Here is a 22,628-nt window from a genome sequence, read left to right as displayed (position 1 = left end):
GGTGTATACCGATTTTGCGAACAAAATTGCATCCATTGATGTAATATTGTATCTGATTTTTGCTATTACATCATTATTTCATACATCAGCTTCAATTACGTTGATCGATATTACATTTTTTTGCTGTCAACAATGCTGATGATGGTACAGCACGCAACAACCACCCTACTGATTTCTCTCTGAGATGACCACGTTGGTCATGACGAGAGGAGCAACAAAATAGTTGGGTAAAGAAGAATTGCATTAAATATAACACACCATCGACTGGAAATGCTCTCGCAACGTGGGGCTTTAGGTAGTGATGAAACGTCGCTAGAACTATTCCACAGCTGCAGTCAGTTATGAGCAACAGGAGGACGCACATCTTTTGCCTGTAGACTTGAAGACATACTTCAAGTCTCCGCGAATATCGTACGGGTTAGGCAAAAGATGTGCGGTTTGACTTCAAAAACTGTCGCATTAATGGTCCTTCGCTCATTTTCAACTTCTATTCAATTTTCATACTGCCGTACTCTAACGGAACTATCCACCTACCCTCTTCTAAAGATCATTCTCTAGCTAATAAATTATCGCATTAAAGCTTCATGTTAGCATTTCCAACCAACTCTGATGTGAATGTATGTTTGTACGAATGATGATGATTGTAGATTTTTTTAAAAAGTAAAAGAAATCAAAATTGATTGCCCTTTGAGGAACCTTAAGGCACTGGCTTATGGACTTTCAAGCCGTTCTAAGCTATTTCTGTGTATTTTTAAGTCAAGATTCTATTTTATTTTGTTGTAATTTGGTATTTTTTGTTCTTTTTGAGTTTGATGTTTTTGGGTAATTTTGACATTATCAATGCTGTTTTGGAGATTCTGGGTCTATTTCAAAGGTATTGTGGGCGGTTTTCTGGCCATTTGGGTGTTAATAGGGAGTTTACCCCGCTATCTATTACGAGCTTCAAAAGTTTTATTTTCGTTATTAGGGCATTTTGGACGTTTGAGATTATTTTGATGCTTCAAGTGCTGTTATTGTCGTTTTAAGGGGAAAAAGGACGTCATTATTTTTTGGAAATTCCAAAGCAATTTTTGATGTTTTGATGCCCTCTTTCACCTTCACGACTACTGAATCTTAGCGATTTCATTGTTATTTTATTGGTTTTCAGGTTGTTTTGAAGTTTTAGAGATTTTTTGTTGAGATTTAAAGCAAGGTGAATTCGGATTATTTAAGGTTTTCAACACTCCAAACACTATGTCTCTGGTAAAAAATGTAACGCGTGATGCTCAGCAATGTATCGATAGATTTTATACCTATTGATACCGAATAATTTTTTAAGTATGTAATTACGTCATTAGATTTGAAATTCGTCAATAAATGGCAGAGCTATGATTTTTCAAATATTGCAAGTTAGCCGTTACACTTTTTACCGGAGGCATCGTGTTCGGAGGGTAAATGCATTTTGGTGTTCTTAACGTCATTTATGCTGAGAGTTTCGAATGGAGTTACAATTGCAGCCCCACCAACCTGATGCAGGTATCGCGACTCTAGTAACGCAGCTTACTGAATTCCCCCACCTTTGTTGATAGAAACGAAGAATAACGAGTGGAATTTTCGACAACTGATGGAATGTCATAATCTAAAAGCGATTGGTTAAGGACCGAGTCAAGTGAAGAAGAATTCTTCTCAAAGTGGATCACAACCGATGAAAGTTTGTGTTTGTTAGAGCTGTGGGTTTTACTGGAAAGAACACCTATACGTAGTGACCTTGATCGGAATCAGAGAAGCCAAAAATATGGTGATGCGGGATAGGTACTGTATCACACATCACACCCCACCTAGATAAGAGAAACAGCTTTCTAGGGAAAAATGCATATTTACTTTTCAATCGTGCTCACTTCGTTCATAGTAGGTGGACTGTACAGGAAATCAAATGGCACACTACCTTTCAGAATGTGGAGACGAATGATGATCACTGATTCCAACGATGCGGTTATATGTGAAATGCATCTTATGGTATCTTGGGTTGGCACAAGGCATGTGTTTTTATTTAAGGTTGTCAGTACCTCCGTTGTTACCGCAAATCTGCTCCATATTTCTTTCGTTCATATGTTTGGCTAAATTTGGGTTCAATCTACATAGAGTAAGTTCAAGTACAATATAAAGCTTATTTAAAGGTGCTACGGTTAGGAAGCAATACTGAATAGAGTTGGCATATTTAATTATGATAGGTTGAAGCGTTTGGAATGAACTACATTACAAGAACTGCGCAATAAATTTATCAAGTGGTTCTCATACATTACGTGTATTGAACTGTGCTGAATTCTATACAAGGTCCCGATAACTTACATATCAGTTCGTACTAATTGATACTTATTCGAGTGTATATGTATAATATGTGTGTTTTTGCAGCATGTTTGTGTATGCCACTAGCATTCTAGTCTAATAGTTGAATGATCAACTGTAACATAACTGGTAAAGTACGGACACGGAGATACATGGACAAATTTTGTGGACGGACATGACAAAGAGTCGATATTAATGAGTGTATATGAGTGCTGTTTTTAGCTGTGGGTGTACTAGTTTGAGAAAGTAGGAGTTGATTCTGTCAACTTACACAGGCTTCAATGTCTTCGTCGTGATCCTTCGAGCATCTGCTTTGACCTGCGCAGGCATGCTGGGACCCACTACCGCTGCAGACCGATTTGTATCCACGGCTGCCTGAGAACAGCTTCTGACGATTCCTTTGACTGAGACGGGGATGCGAATGATGATGGTGATGATGATGATGTTGGTGTTGCTGTGGTTGATGATAGTGGTGCCCAAGGCTAGTCGAATGCGACAACAATGGTCGCTGCTGTTGGCATAATGGCTGGCGGTTGATGGTGGATGCTTTTATCAATAGTGGACGATGATTCGGCTGCAGGAGTTCCTGTTCGGAGGAGCGTTGGCGTTGCAGAAGCAGTTGAGTCTGCTGGCTTTGGTTGCTGTTGGTCGGGTGTGGCTGTTCTTGCTCTTGCGATAGCGTGGTCGTTGTCGTTGGTTGCGAGTTCAGGTGAAGCCCACGCGGAGGATCATTCCCCAAATGCTAGCTGTCGACTTCGACTCGATGCAGTAGGGCAAACTGACAACCACAGTCTCGAGCGTGCGGTCGGGACAGGATCGGACATTGAAAGCATCGGTCCAGAAGGCTACAGCTGTCACACCGCGGAATGCACTGTAGGGGACGGGGTAAACATCGTTGTAGATTTGGTTTTTCAGGTTATACGGACGGGGAAAATGATTGGGACCTTTCTTTTGATGCGCTAGTGATCGATTTCTGAGGTATGTACAACATGGCTCCGAGAGAATGTGTTTGTGTATGTATGTGTGTGTGTTTTTTTGTAGTGATACAGTGTGTAGTTACAATCATCAGAACGTGCTCGGCTTGGATAATTTTCTTTTCTCATTTTTTTTACTTTTTGCTCTCCTCTAGCATCCAGCAAGTCCACTAATGCAAAAAGTGCAATGCAATGCTGATATAAGGCTGATAGAAAAATGTAAAGCCGGTATCAGTCATACATTGCAAAAAGGGCCCCTATTGGCCTATTAACAGGCTTGGTGGTTACTTGGGTCGTCTATTATGTCAAATGATTCAACTAGCGTCAAAATGATTGAATGGTTGACTACATTCAGACGGAAAATATGGAACTTTTTGTATTGTAAGAATGATATGCACTCCCCGTTACGAGTATAGAATGACTCAAGAAAGCATTTTGCAATGCTTTCTTGAGTCATTCTATACTCGTAACGGGAAGTGCATATCATTCTTACTATACAACAACTTATATTGAATATTGGATCACCACGAACTTTTCAAGGTGATCCAAAATTCAATATGAATTTAGTAATAATTTTCCAAGCAATTCCAACTTCTGACAGGTAGTGTAGATAGGAGATGTTTTAAGTAATTTGTGAAAGTTATTTCTTAGCAGAAGGCGTAAAATGTCATTCGATTAAGGTTTCCGTAAGAAAATATAAATTATATCTCTTACAAAAGTTGCATATTCGCAACAATCAATACTGTCATTAAATTTATAGTAAGAGACATTGAAAGCTTGTTGAATTGAAAAACACGAATCAACCATTTTTTACTTTATTCGCCGTGAAGCTTCAATTGACGCAGATCTTTTACTGTTGTCGTAAATTCCAATGTATGTATGAGTTTCGGTACGTTTTTTTCAAACGCATTTTAGATATGTGTTTAACCCTTTTTTGGGGTTTTAATTGATAATTACGATAAAAAACTATTGCCATAATTTTTTTTATTGAGGTGATGTAAGCCATACAAACTGTTATGGAGCGCAAATCCTTGTCTGTATCGCTTAATCAACTTCGAGCGCTTGCTAACCCTATTGTACATACCCATTCATGTTCAATGAGCCATAATTATAAACATTAAATATGTTAAGTCGCGTAAATCGTTCAAGAGTTCAGATTATGTGATCTACTATGCTTGCATAATGTCCTCAGAAATAGAGCATCCCTTAAAAGATTCCAAGAGACTAAAGCACTATTAAAATGTATTTTTCATGCATATATTATATTCTAGGTTCTTCAAATTTTCCTTGAGCTCATTTCATTTGATCCACAAGGTCAATCACAACTGAGAAAATGTCCCTAGCAGTAAAACAAACAGATTCATTGAGTATTCGCATATGTTTTTCGATCCATCTTTACGTAGGTATATAAGATGTTCCACACAGAAAAAAATTTGAATTCTACTGGTGATGTAAACATTCATGCAAGTAAACTTCTTTTTCGCGTAAACTAGCAACTTGCAAGAAATGTTGCTTACAAAGAAGGATAGTTGAATACAACATTTAGAATATTTCATGAACTGTCTCATACATTTACACGATCTATGATGTAAACTTGTAGGATATATGACATTATAATTATGTGCATCATAGAAAAATACATTTACACTAATTTTTCGAACTATTTAGGTTCTCCAATTAGAAATGGGATTCATATCATCAAATCCACTTGATAACACCTGCCCAAAGTTTTTTTTATTCGTGGACCAATTAATCGAGTCCATCAACATATGGGCTGACATCAATGGCATTTCACCGACTTGACCAGGCCTGTCATGGTGGTTACTTATGGTTACTAGCGTGGGTCACCGTTATGATGATGATGATGATGATTATGATGATGATAGTGGTCTACTACCCATTATAGCATGGAATGTCCGATAGCAGAGGGCTCTCTTCTCTGTTCGTTTTGATCAAGCTGAATAACCTCTGATTGTCCTCAACATGTCGCTGCATGAAGGGACAAAAACGTATTGGGTGAATTGATTGACAAAGTCGCCTATACGCATCTACGGGACAGTAAAGAATCTACTTCCAGCAACATGACCATACAATTGATCAAAAAGACGATCCCTCAAACAGATACCTCAATGAGTGGGGAGAAGAGCTCGCCCTTTATCCACGAAATGTTATCAACAGGGAATTGACATTTCCACTCTCGCCGTACAAATCGCTTCAATCTGGTGCCCTGAAGGTCCCTCCCAATCCCAGTATTGTTTTGCATACAGCCATTCCATAGAAAAAGGATATAGTGGGTCTCAGAATGTCGTAAAAATTGGTAGTTTTGTTCCTTATCGCTAAATATTTGACCAGTATTTATTTATTTTGTCATTAGAGTGACCACTTCCATGTTAGGGTGGTCCAAGAAATCGATGTTTTTTTTTCAAAAATTACGTTTTTCAAAACTTGTACACACATTGCTTATTTTTTAACTAAATTTTCAAGGGAAAATATAAAAACAGATAGCGCTCTCTGTGTTAAAACCATAAAAACCATAAAATTAACACAAAACAAACATTGTTTTTCAATACAGAATCCAAACTTTTAAATATCATTATGTGTTCCGATTTTTTTTTTTGTAATTACCTTTCATTTGATATTTTGATATTTTAAATCGGCTGAGTATTTCAAAAAATATGAATTAAATTTTTTTGACCACCATAACATAGAAACGTTCACGACCATAATAAAAGCCGGTCCTATATTTTGCGATAAGGAAAAAAATCTAACAATTTCTACGAAATTCTGAGAACCACTTATCGTTTTGCTATACAATGGCTGTATGTATACGAGCAACAATAAAAGTTTAAAATTTAAAACGATCTCATCAACCTTTGCTGTATCTTCACCCTTCTGTAAAATTTTCGAGCCTATTTGTGAACTTATTTCCTTTCTCTGCATCACTGCTCCCGAAAGTCTGCCATGTTATTTCTGATGTGTTCTACGAAATTTTGACGTCCATTATCTTCGTATGATGATCTTGAGTTTTTGGTTGCGTTTTATACAACCATAACACCAGTGCGGGAGAAAAGACAGTATCTGCGGGTATTTTCTTAACGAGCATCAATCCATTGTCGTTTCGAATGTGCTCAAATTTGCAGCACTTCTTTCACTTTTTCTTTGTTGACTCCATGGTACCGGAAAATGTATTTATGTATACATTATAAGCAATGCTGTGATATAACCACAACGGTATGGTTGTTCAGAATGGTTTAATGTATTTCAATGCAAATTTTTTGAATAACTATTAAACCATTTTTCAATATGTTACCTTAACTAATTTCTGGAAGAATTTACTTGTGTTTTATACAATTAGTATCAATGTTCTGACAAATCGTATAATAGAGATTTTAAGGAAAGTTTAAATATTTTAAGGACAGTTTCATTTATTTCAGAGCATTACCAAGCACTTTGGGAGAATTGATAGATAGATGGCAGGATGGCTTTGAGAACCTCAATTCAATTAACTTCAAGGAAATAAAGAAACTTTACAGAAGTTCCAAGAAACTCAGGGAATTTTCGGAAACTTCAGCAAAGTTCTGACATCTTTACAGAAAATCAGAGTACTTTGAAGAAGTTTACTGATGATTAAGCAGTATCATTTTATTCAGAGATGTTCCACGTTTTTCAAGGAAGATCAGAGATTTTCAGAGCTTTTCCATTAATTAATTGCAGGAACTTTGAAGAAGATCGGAGAAATTATGGAATATATCAAGAATTTCGGGAATTTTCTGAAACTTTCTTTAAACATGTGAATATTAGGAAAATTTGTAGGACGCTAGAGAAGTTTCCAAAACCAATTGAAAAATTAGGAAACGTTAGAAAAAATTAGAGAACTTCTTCCAAATTGAAAAAGTTTGGAGATTTACATGAATGTTCCATGAGCTTCAAAGAAGTAGCGAAAACATCAGAAAAATTGCGGGAGATTCGAAATAGATAAAATAACTTCAGGGCAGTTCAGTTATCTTCAAGAAAATTGCATCAACATTAATAAACTTCTGAGAAATTCACGACTAGAGAACATCGTACATCGTACTTCAGGGAAACTCCGAAAACTGCATAAAAGTCTAGACTTTCGGGAACTTTAAAGATATTGAAACATTAGTTATTTTGTTTCGGCTTTCAGTCTTCAAGAAAAAGTTATACAGTTTTATCATCGTCAACGTTTCGATCCACGGGTTGGTATCTTCATCAGGACTAATTAAATTTTAAGATCGTAAATTTTTTGAGCTGAACGAAAAACGGTACAACTTTATATTCTCTGAAGAAGGCCAAGTTCAAAGACCAAAACATTGGACATAAATCATCCTAGCGTTTTGATCCACCGTTAAACCGAAAAACCGATTAGTATTTTTATGCTTTATGATGAGCTGATAGTTTATCCGTACCCTAGTTATAACTAGAGAAAACTAAATTGTTTGTGCATTCCGACATTACAATTATGGGCGCTTCATAAAGCGGGCTTCTTGGACTCAAAAAACCACAAGTCATCGACTTTTCGATATCGCTGAGAGTCCATTTTTCCTCATGATGAGATTGAAAAAATATGTTTGCATGTTAATTTTCTCACGAATCTAAGGAAAAACCAATTTTCTTGGATAGATGATAATTTTTTCCAAATTTTTTAGATATATAAAAACACACATTAAAACAAATTTTATTTTTGGGGTGGTAAACTTCCCCTTAATACAACCAGAAACCGCCATCTTGGATTAAAAAATGGCGTCGGGCATCGATTTCCGGTCTATAGACGTCACCACGATTCAAAAGATACCCATATTTACAAGTGTTTTATAATGTTTCCCAGATTTTGAGATAACCAGAAACCGCCATCTTGGATTTCATAATGGCGTCGGACGTTGATTTTCGTTCTCTAGACGTCACAACGATTCAAAAAAATACCCATATTGAAGTGTATTTGACAATGATCTCTAGATTTTGTAAAACCGAAAGCCTTCATCCCATCATCTTGGATTTCAAAATGGCGTCGGGCATCGATTTCCGGTCGCTAAAGGTCACCACGATTCCAAAAATACCCATATTTACAAACGTTTGATAATGTTTCCCAGGCTTTAATACAACCAGAAGCAGCCATCTTGGATTTCAAAATGGCGTCGGGCATCGATTTCCGGTCTCTAGACGTCACTATAATTTCAAAAATACCCATATTGAAGGGTATTTGATAATGTTTCCCAGATTTTATTATAACCAGAAGCTGCCATTTTGGGTTTCAAAATGGCGTCGGTCATCGTTTTCCGGTCGCTAAAGGTCACCACTATTCCAAAAATACCCATATTGAAGGGTATTTGACAAATGTTTTCTAGATTTTGTATAACCAAAACCGCCATATTGGATTTCAAAATGGTGCCATTCATCGTTTTCCGGTCGTTAGATGTCACTACCATTCCGAAAATATCCATATGTTTTGAATAGTTTGTTGAACAAGTTTGGCAGATTCTTTTCTTACACAAACCATTTTTCCCACTATGCCAGGTTTTTCGGTATGCATGATAATATAAAATGATAGAGATGAAACAGGTCTCCAAACATGTGATGGAGATAATGTCGTACGCCGTAGCAATGTTGATGGATTATGTTTAAATATTTTTAAACTTTCTGCTGGGTCTAGGTTCCAAGGCAAAGATACTCTCCGCAGGAAATTAATGTTATCCTTTGTCAAATTGTGCCCCTTTGTAAATATATGTTCTGCAACCTTGGATTTAAATTCATAATGAAGTCCTTTATCTATATCTTTGTTAGCCTTTTTTACCTCTGCGATGTGTTCCTTGAACCTTGATTCCAAAGTCTTTTTCATCTGACCAATGTAGATTTTATTGCAATCTGAACAAGAGATTTTGTAGACTCCGGCTTTCCCTAAGACATTTATTGAATCTTTTGTTGATTCTACCAGTGACTTCTGCTGATTTGTTCTGCTACTGAATACTAAATCTAGGCCAAAACTTCTAAACTTTGAAATCATTAATCGGTTTGGTAATGTTTTTGTGTGTTTAACTGATTTTACAGTATTGCATCAAAATAACAGTAAATTTATCTGTTTCCGTCTGTACTGCTGTATAATGCTGAACAAGAAAAAATAAGCTTTCATTCCTTTTTCTTTTACAATATTATTAAATCAAATTTATTTAATACACAAATATGTATTATGATAAAGGCTGACAATTTTTATCAAGGTTCTCGAAAAGTAACCCCTTCAGCATTCGAAAGCATTTCAACATTTACAAACGTTCCTTCTTAGGTCTCTACTACGAACTAATTACGAAACAATTCATCGACGTCCTAACGTGTCTATCGTCAATTTCTGGACAACCATGTCCCTTTTTTTGCCGAAACTTTGATTATTAAAAAATACGCACCGTGCCCTCGAAATCAATTTCCACGATATAAGCTAAAACTAGTCAATTTTAAACATTCCTCACTGGGATTGATTTCAAATTAATCCAGCTCATCAAAGTCAAGTCTAGACATTTTCCGCTTGACGTTTTCGATTTCCATTAGATTGATTAAGTTTTTCGATTTTATTTATCTGCATGATCGATACTCAAATCAGACGATAATTTAACTTCAATCAGCAGGGCTGCAAAGAGCCACCTCCTGTCATTCTGCCATCAGCCGACGACGGACGAGTGGGTGGTGCCAACGTTGGTGGGCTGGATGGTAGCTTCGGGACGATTAAAACTTTTTCGCAATAATAAACCGAAAATATTTATTTTTATTCCCCTCCAACGCCTTACTGACTTCGGTTATCCACCGTAATTGAGAGGTCGAGTTTCAGAGAAAAGAAAACCCGCTGGTACACAATCTGTGCGGTTTCTTATGGTGATGCATGGTGGATGATAGCACTAATTTGATTTCCGTTCGGTATTCTTTCTGCCAATCGATCAATTTTTTTGAATTTAGGGTTGGGGTTTTTGCGGGCAAGTTTTTTTTTATGGTAAATAATGGCAGCGGTATCTGTGCTTGGATGAAAAAGGTTAACCTTTAATCAAGGCAAGTTTCGTTTTGTTTGCTTTGATTTCTGAAGAGTCTTTCTAAGGCATGAACGTTGGATTAAGTAGCAGAGCGCCTCGATCCAAAATACGACGGTAATACTTAGGCGAACAATTTGAAGACAGGAAAATTTTCGCGTCAGTTTAAAAGCTGGGTACACCTCGATCTTTTCAAATTAGAATTTAGGGTTGGAGTTTTTGCGAGAAAGTTTTTTTTTATAGTAGGAAATGGCAATGGTCTCTGTGTTTGGATGAAAAAGGTTAACCTTTAATCAATAAAAGTTTCATTTTGTATGCTTTGATTTCTGCAGAGTCTTTCTTAAGCATGAACGTTAGATTGCACGCTTATTCTGGTCAACTTAAAATTGAGTTGAATGTACTCATCTCAGCGGCAAGTAGAGCTACTCATAATTGAGTAGCCTTATGTTGACTCACTTTCAAGTAAACGACGTTCTCACGTAGACTGATTCAAATCCACTCAGAGATATTTTCAGTTGCGGGGGGGTTTTTGTTTTGATTAAATTAAATTTTTATTAAAGGGAATGAAAATTGTCTGCTCCGGATTTATTCTACAGGAGCAGAAAATGGTTCAACACCATTGCCCCAATTACTACTAACCTGAAGGAATTTCTGCCGGTTTTGAGTGAAACATTCGCCCGTTTTCTAGGACGCTTTCGTCAACATGGTTGACATTTTTTCTAAATCCAGGATTTTGCTGACTGAGAGGCTTTTACTCAGTTTTATATTTCTCGTTTACTCAGTTTTTGACAACTCGATACATCGGACGAAAGTGAGTACGATCGACTCACTCGGTGAGTAAGCTGAAGTTAGCGTCAGGGTTGCCAAAAGCAAATCTGTATTTTTGCTTATAAAAATCTTTTCATATGTATTTCTTCTTCAAAAAATCTGTATCAATATCTGTATAGTTTTAATATTACGTATTTCGCTCCAAAATAAACAAAGAAGTGTTGGAAGTGCGGTATCGGTCATAAAAGTGCGCTTTTGCATCAAATCGTGCTAGTAAATTTTGCGCCGAATACATTAATAGCGCTTAGCTTCAACTAGGATTTGCTTTTAATACCGTTCCTGTTTGGAAAATCTGCCAAATGTTTGCTTAAGATTGAATTGGTTAATAACACCGTCGATACCAAATCAACCCAACATTCATGATAGGGATTTAAACCGAGGATAATATCAGTTGGTGCTTACCGCCATAAGTATTAGTAATCCAAAAAACAACGTACATATATGCAATTGGTGACGTAGGTAATTGGGTTGTTTAACTTCGAAAAATAAACCGATTTGTATGCATCATCTGATAGAGCTTCGTTTTCTGACCACAACGATATTTTTATCGATCGCGTAGACTTTCATCTCGAATTTTAAATCAAGAATTAAATTTTTGATCGTTGACACTAAATCTATTCGTAGACAGCTAGCTCCCATACAAAATCCCACCAAGGGGCGCTAAGATGGTGATTTTTGCTAATTTAATCGTACTTATTTAAAATAGTTCCAGTGGACCAAAATTGATGAAATTTTGGATTTAGGTTCCATTTTTAATGCATATAACGAATATGTATTTACCTCAATACCCCTAAACAACCCAATTGCATGTACATACAGTGCTGTCATGCAGTTGTGTGTGCCCGATTACTTCTCCCCGGTAATCCAGTTCATTGAGTTCTACACTCTCGAGGTAAGGTTACGGTAAAATAAAAGTAAGACTAACGCAAAAATTTAGCTGAATTAAAGACATACCTCAAAATATCTGTACATACTTTTACCCAATCAAAAAATCTGTATAGGGGAATTAACGTATTCTCGTCAATCTAAGCAGCGTCTGCACTTCTACTAGCATTTTCTCAGCGTCACGCACATATATGATGTGTCTGTTTGTTTACATTCATCTGCTGCTTGCTTCTCTATCCATTCCAATCGACAGAATTTTTCAAAACGTTTTGAAAGCGTTTTTACAACGCTCCAAACTTCTCAGGTGAGTGTGACTATTGTCGGCAGTCTCTTTTTCTTCGGCAACTTTCCCATTAGAACTGCGTGTTAACCAGCTGTTCTATTATCGGCAACTCGAAATCAACCCCATTTTGTAGTGCGTATGCTTTATTTGAAGAAAAATGTAGCATTACTGGATTGCTCGATCGTTCAAATATAATCAGATTGAAGCTGAAAGGCTAAACAATCGTTTGGACACATTCAGGGAAGTGCGTTGCTGGGAAAACATAGTGAAATTAACGTTTAAATTTTGGTTGCCGAAAACAGTCAATGGGTGCCGAAGCCAACATTTACCCTATCTGTATATACAGATTCGTGGTTTAAAAACTGCTAAGAAATCTGTATAAATACAGATTATTCTGTATTTTTGGCATCCCTGGTTAGCGTGTGTCTCAACTAGCATTGGGCGATCTTGAAGCAAGAATCGATCTTAGTGAATCGATTCAGTTTTTTGAAAATAATCGATTCACCGATTATGATTAATGATTATTTGTATGGATCTTTTTGAATCGATCTTTTGAATCGATTCATTCATTCAAAAATGTTTCAAATATAACGGATCATAGGAAAGTTTGTGCAGATTAACGCCAAGTTCAGTCAAAAGTTGATATTACGTTTAATAAGCTATCTTGTTATGACATTTCACTTTTAATATTCATTTAATATGATGACTGATATCATTTAGAAAACAAATTGTGTAGTTCGTACGCAGTAAAAGTTGTGAGTGTAACATACATAGGGGAAATGTAGGTAATGTCGGCCTACATGTCCCTAATTTGGGCCCATCGCTAAAAGTCTGCTATTTATCAATTTTATCTAGATGAACGTGTTATTGGGACGTTACTAATGGATATTTTGGATGCTATTGAAAATTTAGTTGATTGTAGAATTTATGTATGGGCCCAAATTAGGGACACTTAGGCCGACATTACCTGCATTTCCCCTACATGATGAGAATATAGTAAATGACTATTTTGATTTCATGTGGAAGTTTTTGCTCAGGGTACTTGATTAGGTGAAAAATTTAACAGGTTATAAAATTCGTTTTATTGGTATTAAATGAACAATTAAAAAAAAAAGAATGTACATATTAAACAAAACGATTAGATGGTCGGAGTGTAAAAGCAGGTAAGTACGGAAAGTACTTAATTCAGATATCCCAAAACTCATCCGAGAGGGATCCCAAGAAAGCTAATTGAGCCATGCGTTGTGCATTGAGCCGAAATCGATTCTGTGTGGTTTCACCAGTTTTAGAGAAAAGCCTCTCTGACGGAACACTTGTTACCATTTTTGATAAATAGTCTCGAGCAATTGGGTATGCATGGGGATATTCACTAGAGATTTTCTCTCATGCTTGAAAAGGATCGACATAACGTGGGAAAACAGGCTGATGCAATAAATTTTGTCTTGGCGATCCAGTTCTGACATAGAAGAGGACTAATGAACCTGAAATGTGTCATAAGAAGTGAATGTTTGTACATATGTAGATTAATAATTTTCTTTGCCATTTCGTCATGAATATCCCACAGGCCTCTGGCTCGTTTTTGGTGGGAGGACATATCTGTGCATATCATCGTATACTCTTTCGGTACTATAGATCTGCTCAGACACAATTTTAACTGCCCGAGCGTGAGCTGAAGAGTGCAGGTACAGTGCTAGAAGTATTCTTATAGCAACAATTTTCCACCACAAGTCTGCCACTACGAGAAAACCCATATTACATTTGCCATATGTAGGTACTACCCGACCAAAGACATTCATATGAACAATCGATAGCGATCGTCACCATTTAATGAATAAATGTAAAGATACTAAAAACCTGATCGTGAATCATTTATAAACATCTTTATCAAAATGTTGCTACTAATAGTTAACTATGTAAAAATATCGATTCGTGTTGCCAGATCAAAATATCGATTTGTTTTGTCCGATCAAAATAACAATACACGGTACCGATATTCTGGGATTTTTTTTATCTGCATAATTGCTAGGTTTCGACCCCGTCGAGGATCCCGTGCCATCTAGGGTGTACTGATTTCTTTGTTGGTAGCTAATCCTCGGGTCTACAGCTGCTGTTGATAAGCTTCTTAACGACTAGCAATCACACTCTAGTATATGGTGTTTTGAAATTTATGTACATCTTTCCAAGCATGAATTCAATTTTTTTTTGTCATATGCATAACCAAAGTATCAAGTACCTTCATTCGGTTCAAAATGCCGAGAATTCTACCACGCTTGCTATCGCTGATTCTTAAGAAATGGCCGAGAGCGTATCGATGTAAACTTACAGAACTATAATGGCAAACAGTCTTCCCATTAATTTTTCCGGCAGATCATGCTTCTCTCGATGAAGAACCAAATTTGTCGATAACTAATATAAACATTGCCATCTGTCATCTAGTGTGTATCAAACTCTCTTTACCCAGCGATGCAGATCGATAACAAGGAGATTATAAATGTGCATCGATGGCAATCTTTATTGTTCTTTGCCAAAGTTCACCGTTACGATGGTATCAATATTTAAATATTTTTAGATGAATATTAATAAAGAAAACTATAGTCCTTGTGATACATCGAAATTATAAGAAATTTAGTATGGCAACTTTATAGATTACTATCATGCAACCGACAAAGAAATTATCTTAAATGTAAGCATCGATCAATAAAGGTTTTTAAATACATTAATCGAAATCAAAGAAACTTGAAAGCAGAGATAGAAATTCTCATTCAGCTGCACGATAAGCATTTCCTCGTTCAAGCTACTTTTCGGTGAGTTGCGAACCGTTCACATTTTCATCTCTCCTTTTTCACCGATAATTCATTATCCTCTCTCATACATAATCCGAAAATATCTCTCTTCAAAACCTAACGAAAATACTTTGTCATCACCCATTTGGCTCCGAAAACTACCAAGAGCGAAAAAAAAAATACCACCCCAAATTGTTCGGCTCCAACCCAATGTAATGTAAACAGTTTAGGCTTGGGAATTCGCCGTCTCTTTTGTTTTTCCGCATATTAAATGGTTAACGGAGTGTGACATCATACTGTGTTATCCATTTAAACAGCGGCAGAACGAAAGGGACAACGATTCCACATAGCCTCACCTGTTTGCATTTCATTGGTTCCAACCAGTCCGGAAGATTTTTTTTTATTATTTAATTTTTAATCTTCTGTCAAATCATAAGGGTCATCCATAAATGACGATTAAATTTTATTACAAATTTTAAACCTTCTCCTCCCCCTTCGTGGCGTTTTTTTTCTATACCTTATGCATGGTCCGTTACAAATGTTGAAACCCCCTCTCCATTACTCCTCAGATTCTACGTAATTTATGGATGTGCCATAACTGTTGTTTTGGTTCTTAATTTCAGATCATCGTTTGCGTGCGGAAAGTGAATTTTCAGGTGTATGAAAGAAGTGAAAAATCCTTATCGGCATCAAGAATTCACTGAAAAAGAAACGATTTATCTGCCGCTCATGCTCTCCGAAAAAAAATAAATCGCTGTTGCTTTTCTCGTGAAAACTGCTGTGAGCGTATAATATTCTCTCGCTTCTCACATTCTCATCTATTTCTCCTAGTAGCTGAAAAATGACGTTTCTCTTCTCAAGTAGGCGAAAATTTCGAACTCTGCTTGAAAGTAAAGAATTACCGACATTAATCTTTATTTTTGTATAAAGAACTTTGAAGAAGTTTCACGAATGGTGTGTCGGGTAGCGGTTTACAAACCGCAAATTCGTTACTGTTGAATAAAATGCGTTGAATTTTAAAGGCTTACATGAACACAAAACAATGTTTGCAAACATTGAGTCATGAGGTGGTAGGGTAAGTGTATCAGTTATTGGCCATAGTGGTCCTCTAATCGGCCCTATCTAAAATTGCATATTTTTTTCATTCTTTACAAAACAAAAAACAAAAAATCTATGAAGTTTTAGAACACGTGAATTTTTTGCTCTATATCAAAAATAAATAAATTAAGGGTTAATATTTGAAATTCTATTTTATTTTTTCGTTATAATTGATTTTTGTTTCGTCAATTATAGTCTGCAAAATTTGATGAAACGGGTGAAACGTTTTTATATGGCAGATCTGCGTAAAAACTGACTGCCCAGTTATTTTCCAATTTCATCGGAATATGTGATATATTTAGATTGACAACTACGTCACTGGTGACGCTCAACTTTTGCAGTTTGAACTTCGAGCACTAGCACCATCTGTTGCAGCTTGCCCGTCGCTAGACTCATCTGAATAAAAAAATAAAGGGTTGTGTCCTAGACACGATCGCAGTATGACGTAGAACTACGCAACATTGACGTATGTCATGCATTTTTGATTAAAGGGTGATACGGTCAAAATTTGGTCAATATCAACTTGACGTATTTCTTTCAATTTTGCATTTAAAAAACCTGAACACCCCTCATTTTGAAGGTGTGTGTGTGTAGAATGTTGCTCCTATTTTGATTTTGGAATTCACTCTTCAGTTGTCAAAATGCCGTCCAAGCAAGAAGAGCAGCGTATCAAAATTTTGCTCGCGCATCGCGAAAATCCGAGCTACTCGCACGCAAAGTTGGCAAAATCGCTAAAAGTTACCAAATAAACCGTTACAAATGTAATTAAAGTGTTTGGGGAACGTTTGTCGACAGCCAGGAAGTCTGGATCGGGGGGAAATCGAAAACCGGAAGCCGCTGAGACGACAAAGAGAGTTGCCGGTAGTTTCAAGCGAAACCCTAACCTCTCTCTCCGAGATGCCGCAAATAAGCTGGGTGTATCGTCTACAACCGTGCATCGAGCCAAAAAACGAGCCGGACTATCGACTTACAAGAAGGTAGTGACTCCAAATCGCGATGATAAACAAAATACGACGGCCAAAGCGCGATCCCGGAGGCTGTACACGACGATGCTGACAAAGTTTGACTGCGTGGTAATGGACGACGAAACCTACGTCAAAGCCGACTACAAGCAGCTTCCGGGACAGGAGTTTTATATGGCAAAAGGAAGGGGAAAGGTAGCAGATGTTTTCAAGCACATGAAACTGTCAAAGTTCGCAAAGAAATATCTGGTTTGGCAAGCCATCTGTACCTGTGGCTTGAAAAGCAGCATTTTCATAGCTTCCGGGACTGTCAACCAAGAAATTTACGTGAAAGAGTGTTTGAATAAACGTCTGCTGCCTTTCCTGAAGAAACACGGTTGTTCCGTACTGTTTTGGCCGGATTTGGCATCTTGCCATTACGGTAAAAAGGCCATGGAGTGGTACGCCGCCAACAACGTGCAGGTGGTTCCCAAGGACAAGAACCCTCCCAACACGCCAGAGCTCCGCCCAATTGAGAAATACTGAGCTATTGTCAAGCGGAACCTAAAGAAGACCAAAAAAACTGCTAAGGGCGAGCAGCAGTTCAAGCTAAACTGGCTTTCTGCGGCGAAGAAGGTGGACAAGGTGGCTGTACAAAATCTGATGGCAGGGGTCAAGCGTAAGGCCCGGCAATTCGGATTTGGAAAAGCGGAAGGCTAACTGAATATTTTTCCTGAATTTTATACTTATTGAACTTGAAAAAGAAATTTAATTTGATTTTTTAAATAAACGATTTCACCGATTTACACGCGTTTTCCCTTGACCAAATTTTGACCGTATCACCCTTTATTATACTTTATCTTAAATTTTTAAAGTATTTGAATTTTTCGGTTATGGTTCAAAACACGCGACAATGCATGTAAGCATAAACAACCCACCGTTCATCTTACGCATGATATATTTAAATTTAATGTAATGGTTAGTAACTAACAGAATTTTCCCTACATAACTACATTGGGTTGATCAATGTTGAGCTATTTTGCTGTGATCAATGTGCACTAAATTCGACATCGACATCGTCATCGACTACAATAGGAACTGACACTATTTCGGCACACATTTTTTGTTGATTTGCACCTCAGTATAGTACACAAAAACGCCATGCATGTTGTAGGATAAAACAATAGCCAAAAATTTATTTTTTTTTCAGTAGCTCCATGATTAGTTTTAAATTATGTTTCTGAAGCAGAGAAAAAAGCGAAGATTGCATTTTATGATATCGCAACAGGCAGTTGTTTTACCTGTCAGAAGACGGAACAAAATTTTGGTTCATATGACAACGAAGTAGGGGAGGAAGGGGTATAACGATCATACGGGGCTTAAGCACCTCTTTGTTCTCCAATTTGGAGGACAACCCTAACATAAAATTACCATGCATCATCATTATGTACTTTACAGCGTGTTCGTAGAATGATTGCAAAATAGAATACTGTGACTTTTCTCAAATTAAACGTTTGGTTTCCAATAAGTAGGTGCTTAGTACAACATAAGTCGAAAATTAGGGGATTCAGCTATTGAATTTCAAAGTCAGAGCAAAAGCTTGTATACAGGTTCTCCACCTGTTTAATGTTTTGATAGTAAACATCATAGTTAAGGTACACCGGTGCAAGTTGAAACAGTACGTATATCTCTTTGGAAGTGAATATTCACTGTAATTATTTTTGAGAGGCATTGTATACTACCGCAAACTATATTAGAAATAATCTCGGTGATTATTCACTTCCGCTAAGAGCTACATCTACCGTTTCAACTTCCCCACGCGTTTCTACTTGCCCCGGAGTAGCGTAATGGATTTTGGTTGGACCTATTCATGCCATTTTCGGACTGCGTCTAAATGTATGCCGTGTTTTTTCTATGAATACTACATATGGTCCTGAAAAATGTGTGTTTGATGAACAATTCTAACTTTCTAGTTTCTAATAATGCTAAAAAATGAACAATGTTCTCAAAATAGAATTTTATTGAAACACGGGCTCTCAAACATTCCTGAGTAATTGCACTAATTGGGTTCTTTAATTTTAAAAAGTGTGTCGATTTTTATACATCATCTGAAAGAGCTTCGTTTTTTTAGCACATCTATATTTTTCGAAACCGTAGACTTTCATCTCGATTTTTAAATCAAAGTTTAAAGCAAAATATTAACTCCACTGTTTGACACTAAACTAACAAATTGACATCTCGCTCCCATACAAATTCCCACTAAGGGGTGGTAAAATGGTTTTATTTTTTTTCATTCATTTATTTGATAAGGCTCAACCGAATTAACTTTACAGAGCCGAGGATTCTTGGTCACTATACAATACATCTTAAAACTATAGTCAAAAGGTACAACACAATAAACACATTATCTTCCGCTATCCAAAAATCCTCCTCCATCAGAACTGGAGCCACTTCCAGTGGTTTCATTGTATGGCAGCTACGCCATCGTGGGGCAAAGCGCTTCCATTGCAGCAATGGACGCAAAACATGGTCAACACTCACACACTCATCACGAAACGGTTGCTTTCCAAAGTCAACGACGCATCGACCGAAAGAACTGCTGATGAAGAACAATGAGGAGGACCACACAATGGTTGCTGCCGAGAAAACAGACGATCGCGTGGCACACATCGAGAGTGGCCTGCTTTTGTCGACAGCCGAGTGAACACTGGTGCTAAAATGGTGATATTTGCTAATGTAATCGCACTTGTTTAAAATAGTTCCAGTGCTCCAATTTTGATCAAATTTCCACTGACTTGCTCCTGCTTACTGCACGACCAAGCGCCACGCCGTCCGAAGCGGTAATGAGCAGAAGCGCGACAGCAGCGCTGTTTTATATCTTTTCAGAACAATGTGCAACCAAATGGTACTCGATTATGATGATTGGGTTTGGGAAAAAAAACGCTTATTTCATTAAAACAGTGATAACATTATCATTTGTACATTTTTCAAAAGTTTTATTACAGAAAAATTGGAAAAATATTTATTTCAGCAATTTTGTAATGTAATATCCTATCGATTGGCGTATTTGGATTTCAATTTCATTTATAAATGACAAAGTTACAAGCGTTCAAAACCTAACACTACTTCCCCATACATATTTTTTGATTTGCACCCCAGTATAGTCGACAAAGACGTAGTTCTACGTCAAAAAATACGAGCAGGACAGTTCATCTGAATAGCTGCGCAGTAAATTAGCACTTTTACAAGGCTTAACTTAAGGAGCGTTTAATCGTTTTACTATAGGCGAATCCAACAGAAACTAAGACATTGTTTCAGCCTTTGGCGGAGGATAGGGAAACCATTTCACCAATTTCACCGTGAAGCATAGGAGGAGGGAAAATTTTCACCTTTCCTGATTAATTTATCCACCGCAAGTGGTTGAATTCATCATCCACGAGGAATATTTTGTTTTTTTTTTGTATCGGGTTTGCAGTGTATGTTTCCATATATTTTTGATGAGCAAAATTAAGATTATATCGCTAACGAAGTGACAGACGGAGCGACAAAATGATACACTCTGCACACACTGTCAAAGATCATTGCACACAAAATCAACTTTGTTCAAATCAAAACAAAAATACTAGCCCATCTGGTGGCTGATGGCACAAGCTTCTAAGAAAATTCTATTGCAGCGAACCACATTATTTTAATTGATTTCTTCGCCAGTTAGTTCTCTGTCACTTCGTTTGTGATTATATCTTCCGGATATTTAATGTGTGGTTATTTCAGTAGTTAATCAGTTAAGATCGGTAGATAATAGAAATTTGCAAGCGTGCAATAAAATGTACATTATTTTGAGTTTTCAAAATCGTCATTATGATGTAAACAAATGGATTGGATGACATTTCCTCTCAAAATCAGTTAGCGCACTCTACATTGATGATGTATGAAAAGAGCCTGTTACGTTTCCATAGCTGCAAATTAAGATGGTAGAATTAAATGGAAATTGCTAATCCTTCCCTCTTTCTTTTTTTCTTGTAGTCCATAAAACATTATTGCCATCACATTTCATCGTTTTAATATTGCAATAAGCATTTTCTCATATAGGAACCAGGCGCTATAGACGCCCAAATTCATCAGGATTCAATAAAAGGAAAACAGTCAAATGTGTTGTTGTCCGCTTGCTGTGGCCCTATGTTGCTCCAGGGATCGATATGAAATCGTAAAAAAATATTAACAAAACCATAAATTGAACAACGATTGGCGCATCAATAAAAAAAACAGCAACACGAAACTGATTGGGAGCTTTTTTTATTTGTTTAGCCGCGAAGTGAAAGCCGGAGTGATAGTTGCATTAAAATTGTTAAGCCTCAGCATCGCTCCCATGATTTTTTTATGCTCAAATCAAAACTCGAGTCATGTTATCCATTTTTCAATTATTCTACTCAGCCGGGTGTCAGCGGGAGGCGTGGAAAATCATAAATATTTTCACCCGTCCGTAAAGCTCACCAAAAGGGTAAAAGAAAGATGAATGGATTTGCCGTTCTTTGCTTTTCCGCTATGGTTATTTTTATTTTCTGTTCGCATCAAGGATCGTGTCATAGTCTGTTATAGAAGGTTTTTTGTGCCTTATACATTTTACGACCATCTTCCTGTGCTGTCCAGTATGCTAAATCATGGCACACAATGTCGCATTTTAGCTCAAAAATATTTGGCGGAAATTTATGGGACATTTTCGTGTACACAACAGAGCGGTTTGCAATTTGTTGTCATCCTGTCTTGTTATTTTTACTTTCTGCATATTACAATGGCCTGAAAACTGACCATTTAACCTTGTTGAAAAGTTGGCCTTCACGTTCATCTAAAATGACGAAAAAAAAGTAATGTTTAAAGTAGCTTCTCAGAAGACATCAACAGGCCGTTTGCGATTCAGCTAACAAGAGCGCGTTGCCGGGAAGCGAAATAACAAGTACATTGTCGGATTAAAATGATATTTCCTTCCGCTTCTTCCGGTACCGTCATAATCTTTTTTTTTCAACCACTCTACTTGTTGGTGGCCGGTGGCGAAGACTATAACAAGGACAGAGCGAAAAGAGCAGGAAGGTACATATCTAGCGTTTTGAATCAAAATGGCCTGACTGCGATGATCGATTCTCATCACATTACCACAGTTCAGTGAACCAATTTTCCGAACTTAGCACAATACAGTTTAGCAAAAGCAACATCAAACGAACCGGGAAATGTCAGTCCAGACGAGCTATTATCAAAAGAGAAAACCGATGAAGAAAATTTATTATCGCAGTTAGGCCCTTATGCTTCTGAACGCTAAATATGTAGATACGATTATGACCGGGTGAGCGAGTGGGAGCTGTTTATTGAATTTTCATAATCGGGTGGATATTTTCTGGTCAGATAACCGCAACAATGATGATTGTCGTTGGGTTCTTGTTAAAAAATGAAATACGAAGTGTATTATCTGATTGAATAAAAAACAGGACTCGATA

General features: G+C 37.0%; 1 protein-coding gene across 1 annotated transcript in view; it reads right to left on the bottom strand.

The window, feature by feature from the left end:
- Positions 1 to 22,628, bottom strand: part of LOC135706815 (uncharacterized) — a 277,123-nt gene that overhangs the window by 111,031 nt on the left and 143,464 nt on the right. Inside the window, 1 exon segment of the mRNA XM_065228484.1 lies at positions 2,597 to 3,196. Coding sequence (XP_065084556.1) covers positions 2,597 to 3,196 — 600 coding nt within the window.

Source organism: Ochlerotatus camptorhynchus, unplaced genomic scaffold (assembly GCF_037179485.1).
Source record: "Ochlerotatus camptorhynchus isolate MF236.1 unplaced genomic scaffold, CSIRO-AGI_Acam_v1.1 ptg000291l, whole genome shotgun sequence".
NCBI lineage: Eukaryota > Metazoa > Arthropoda > Insecta > Diptera > Culicidae > Ochlerotatus > Ochlerotatus camptorhynchus.
The sequence above is the reverse complement of the archived record's forward strand: the minus strand, read 5'-3'. Positions and strand labels throughout refer to the sequence as shown.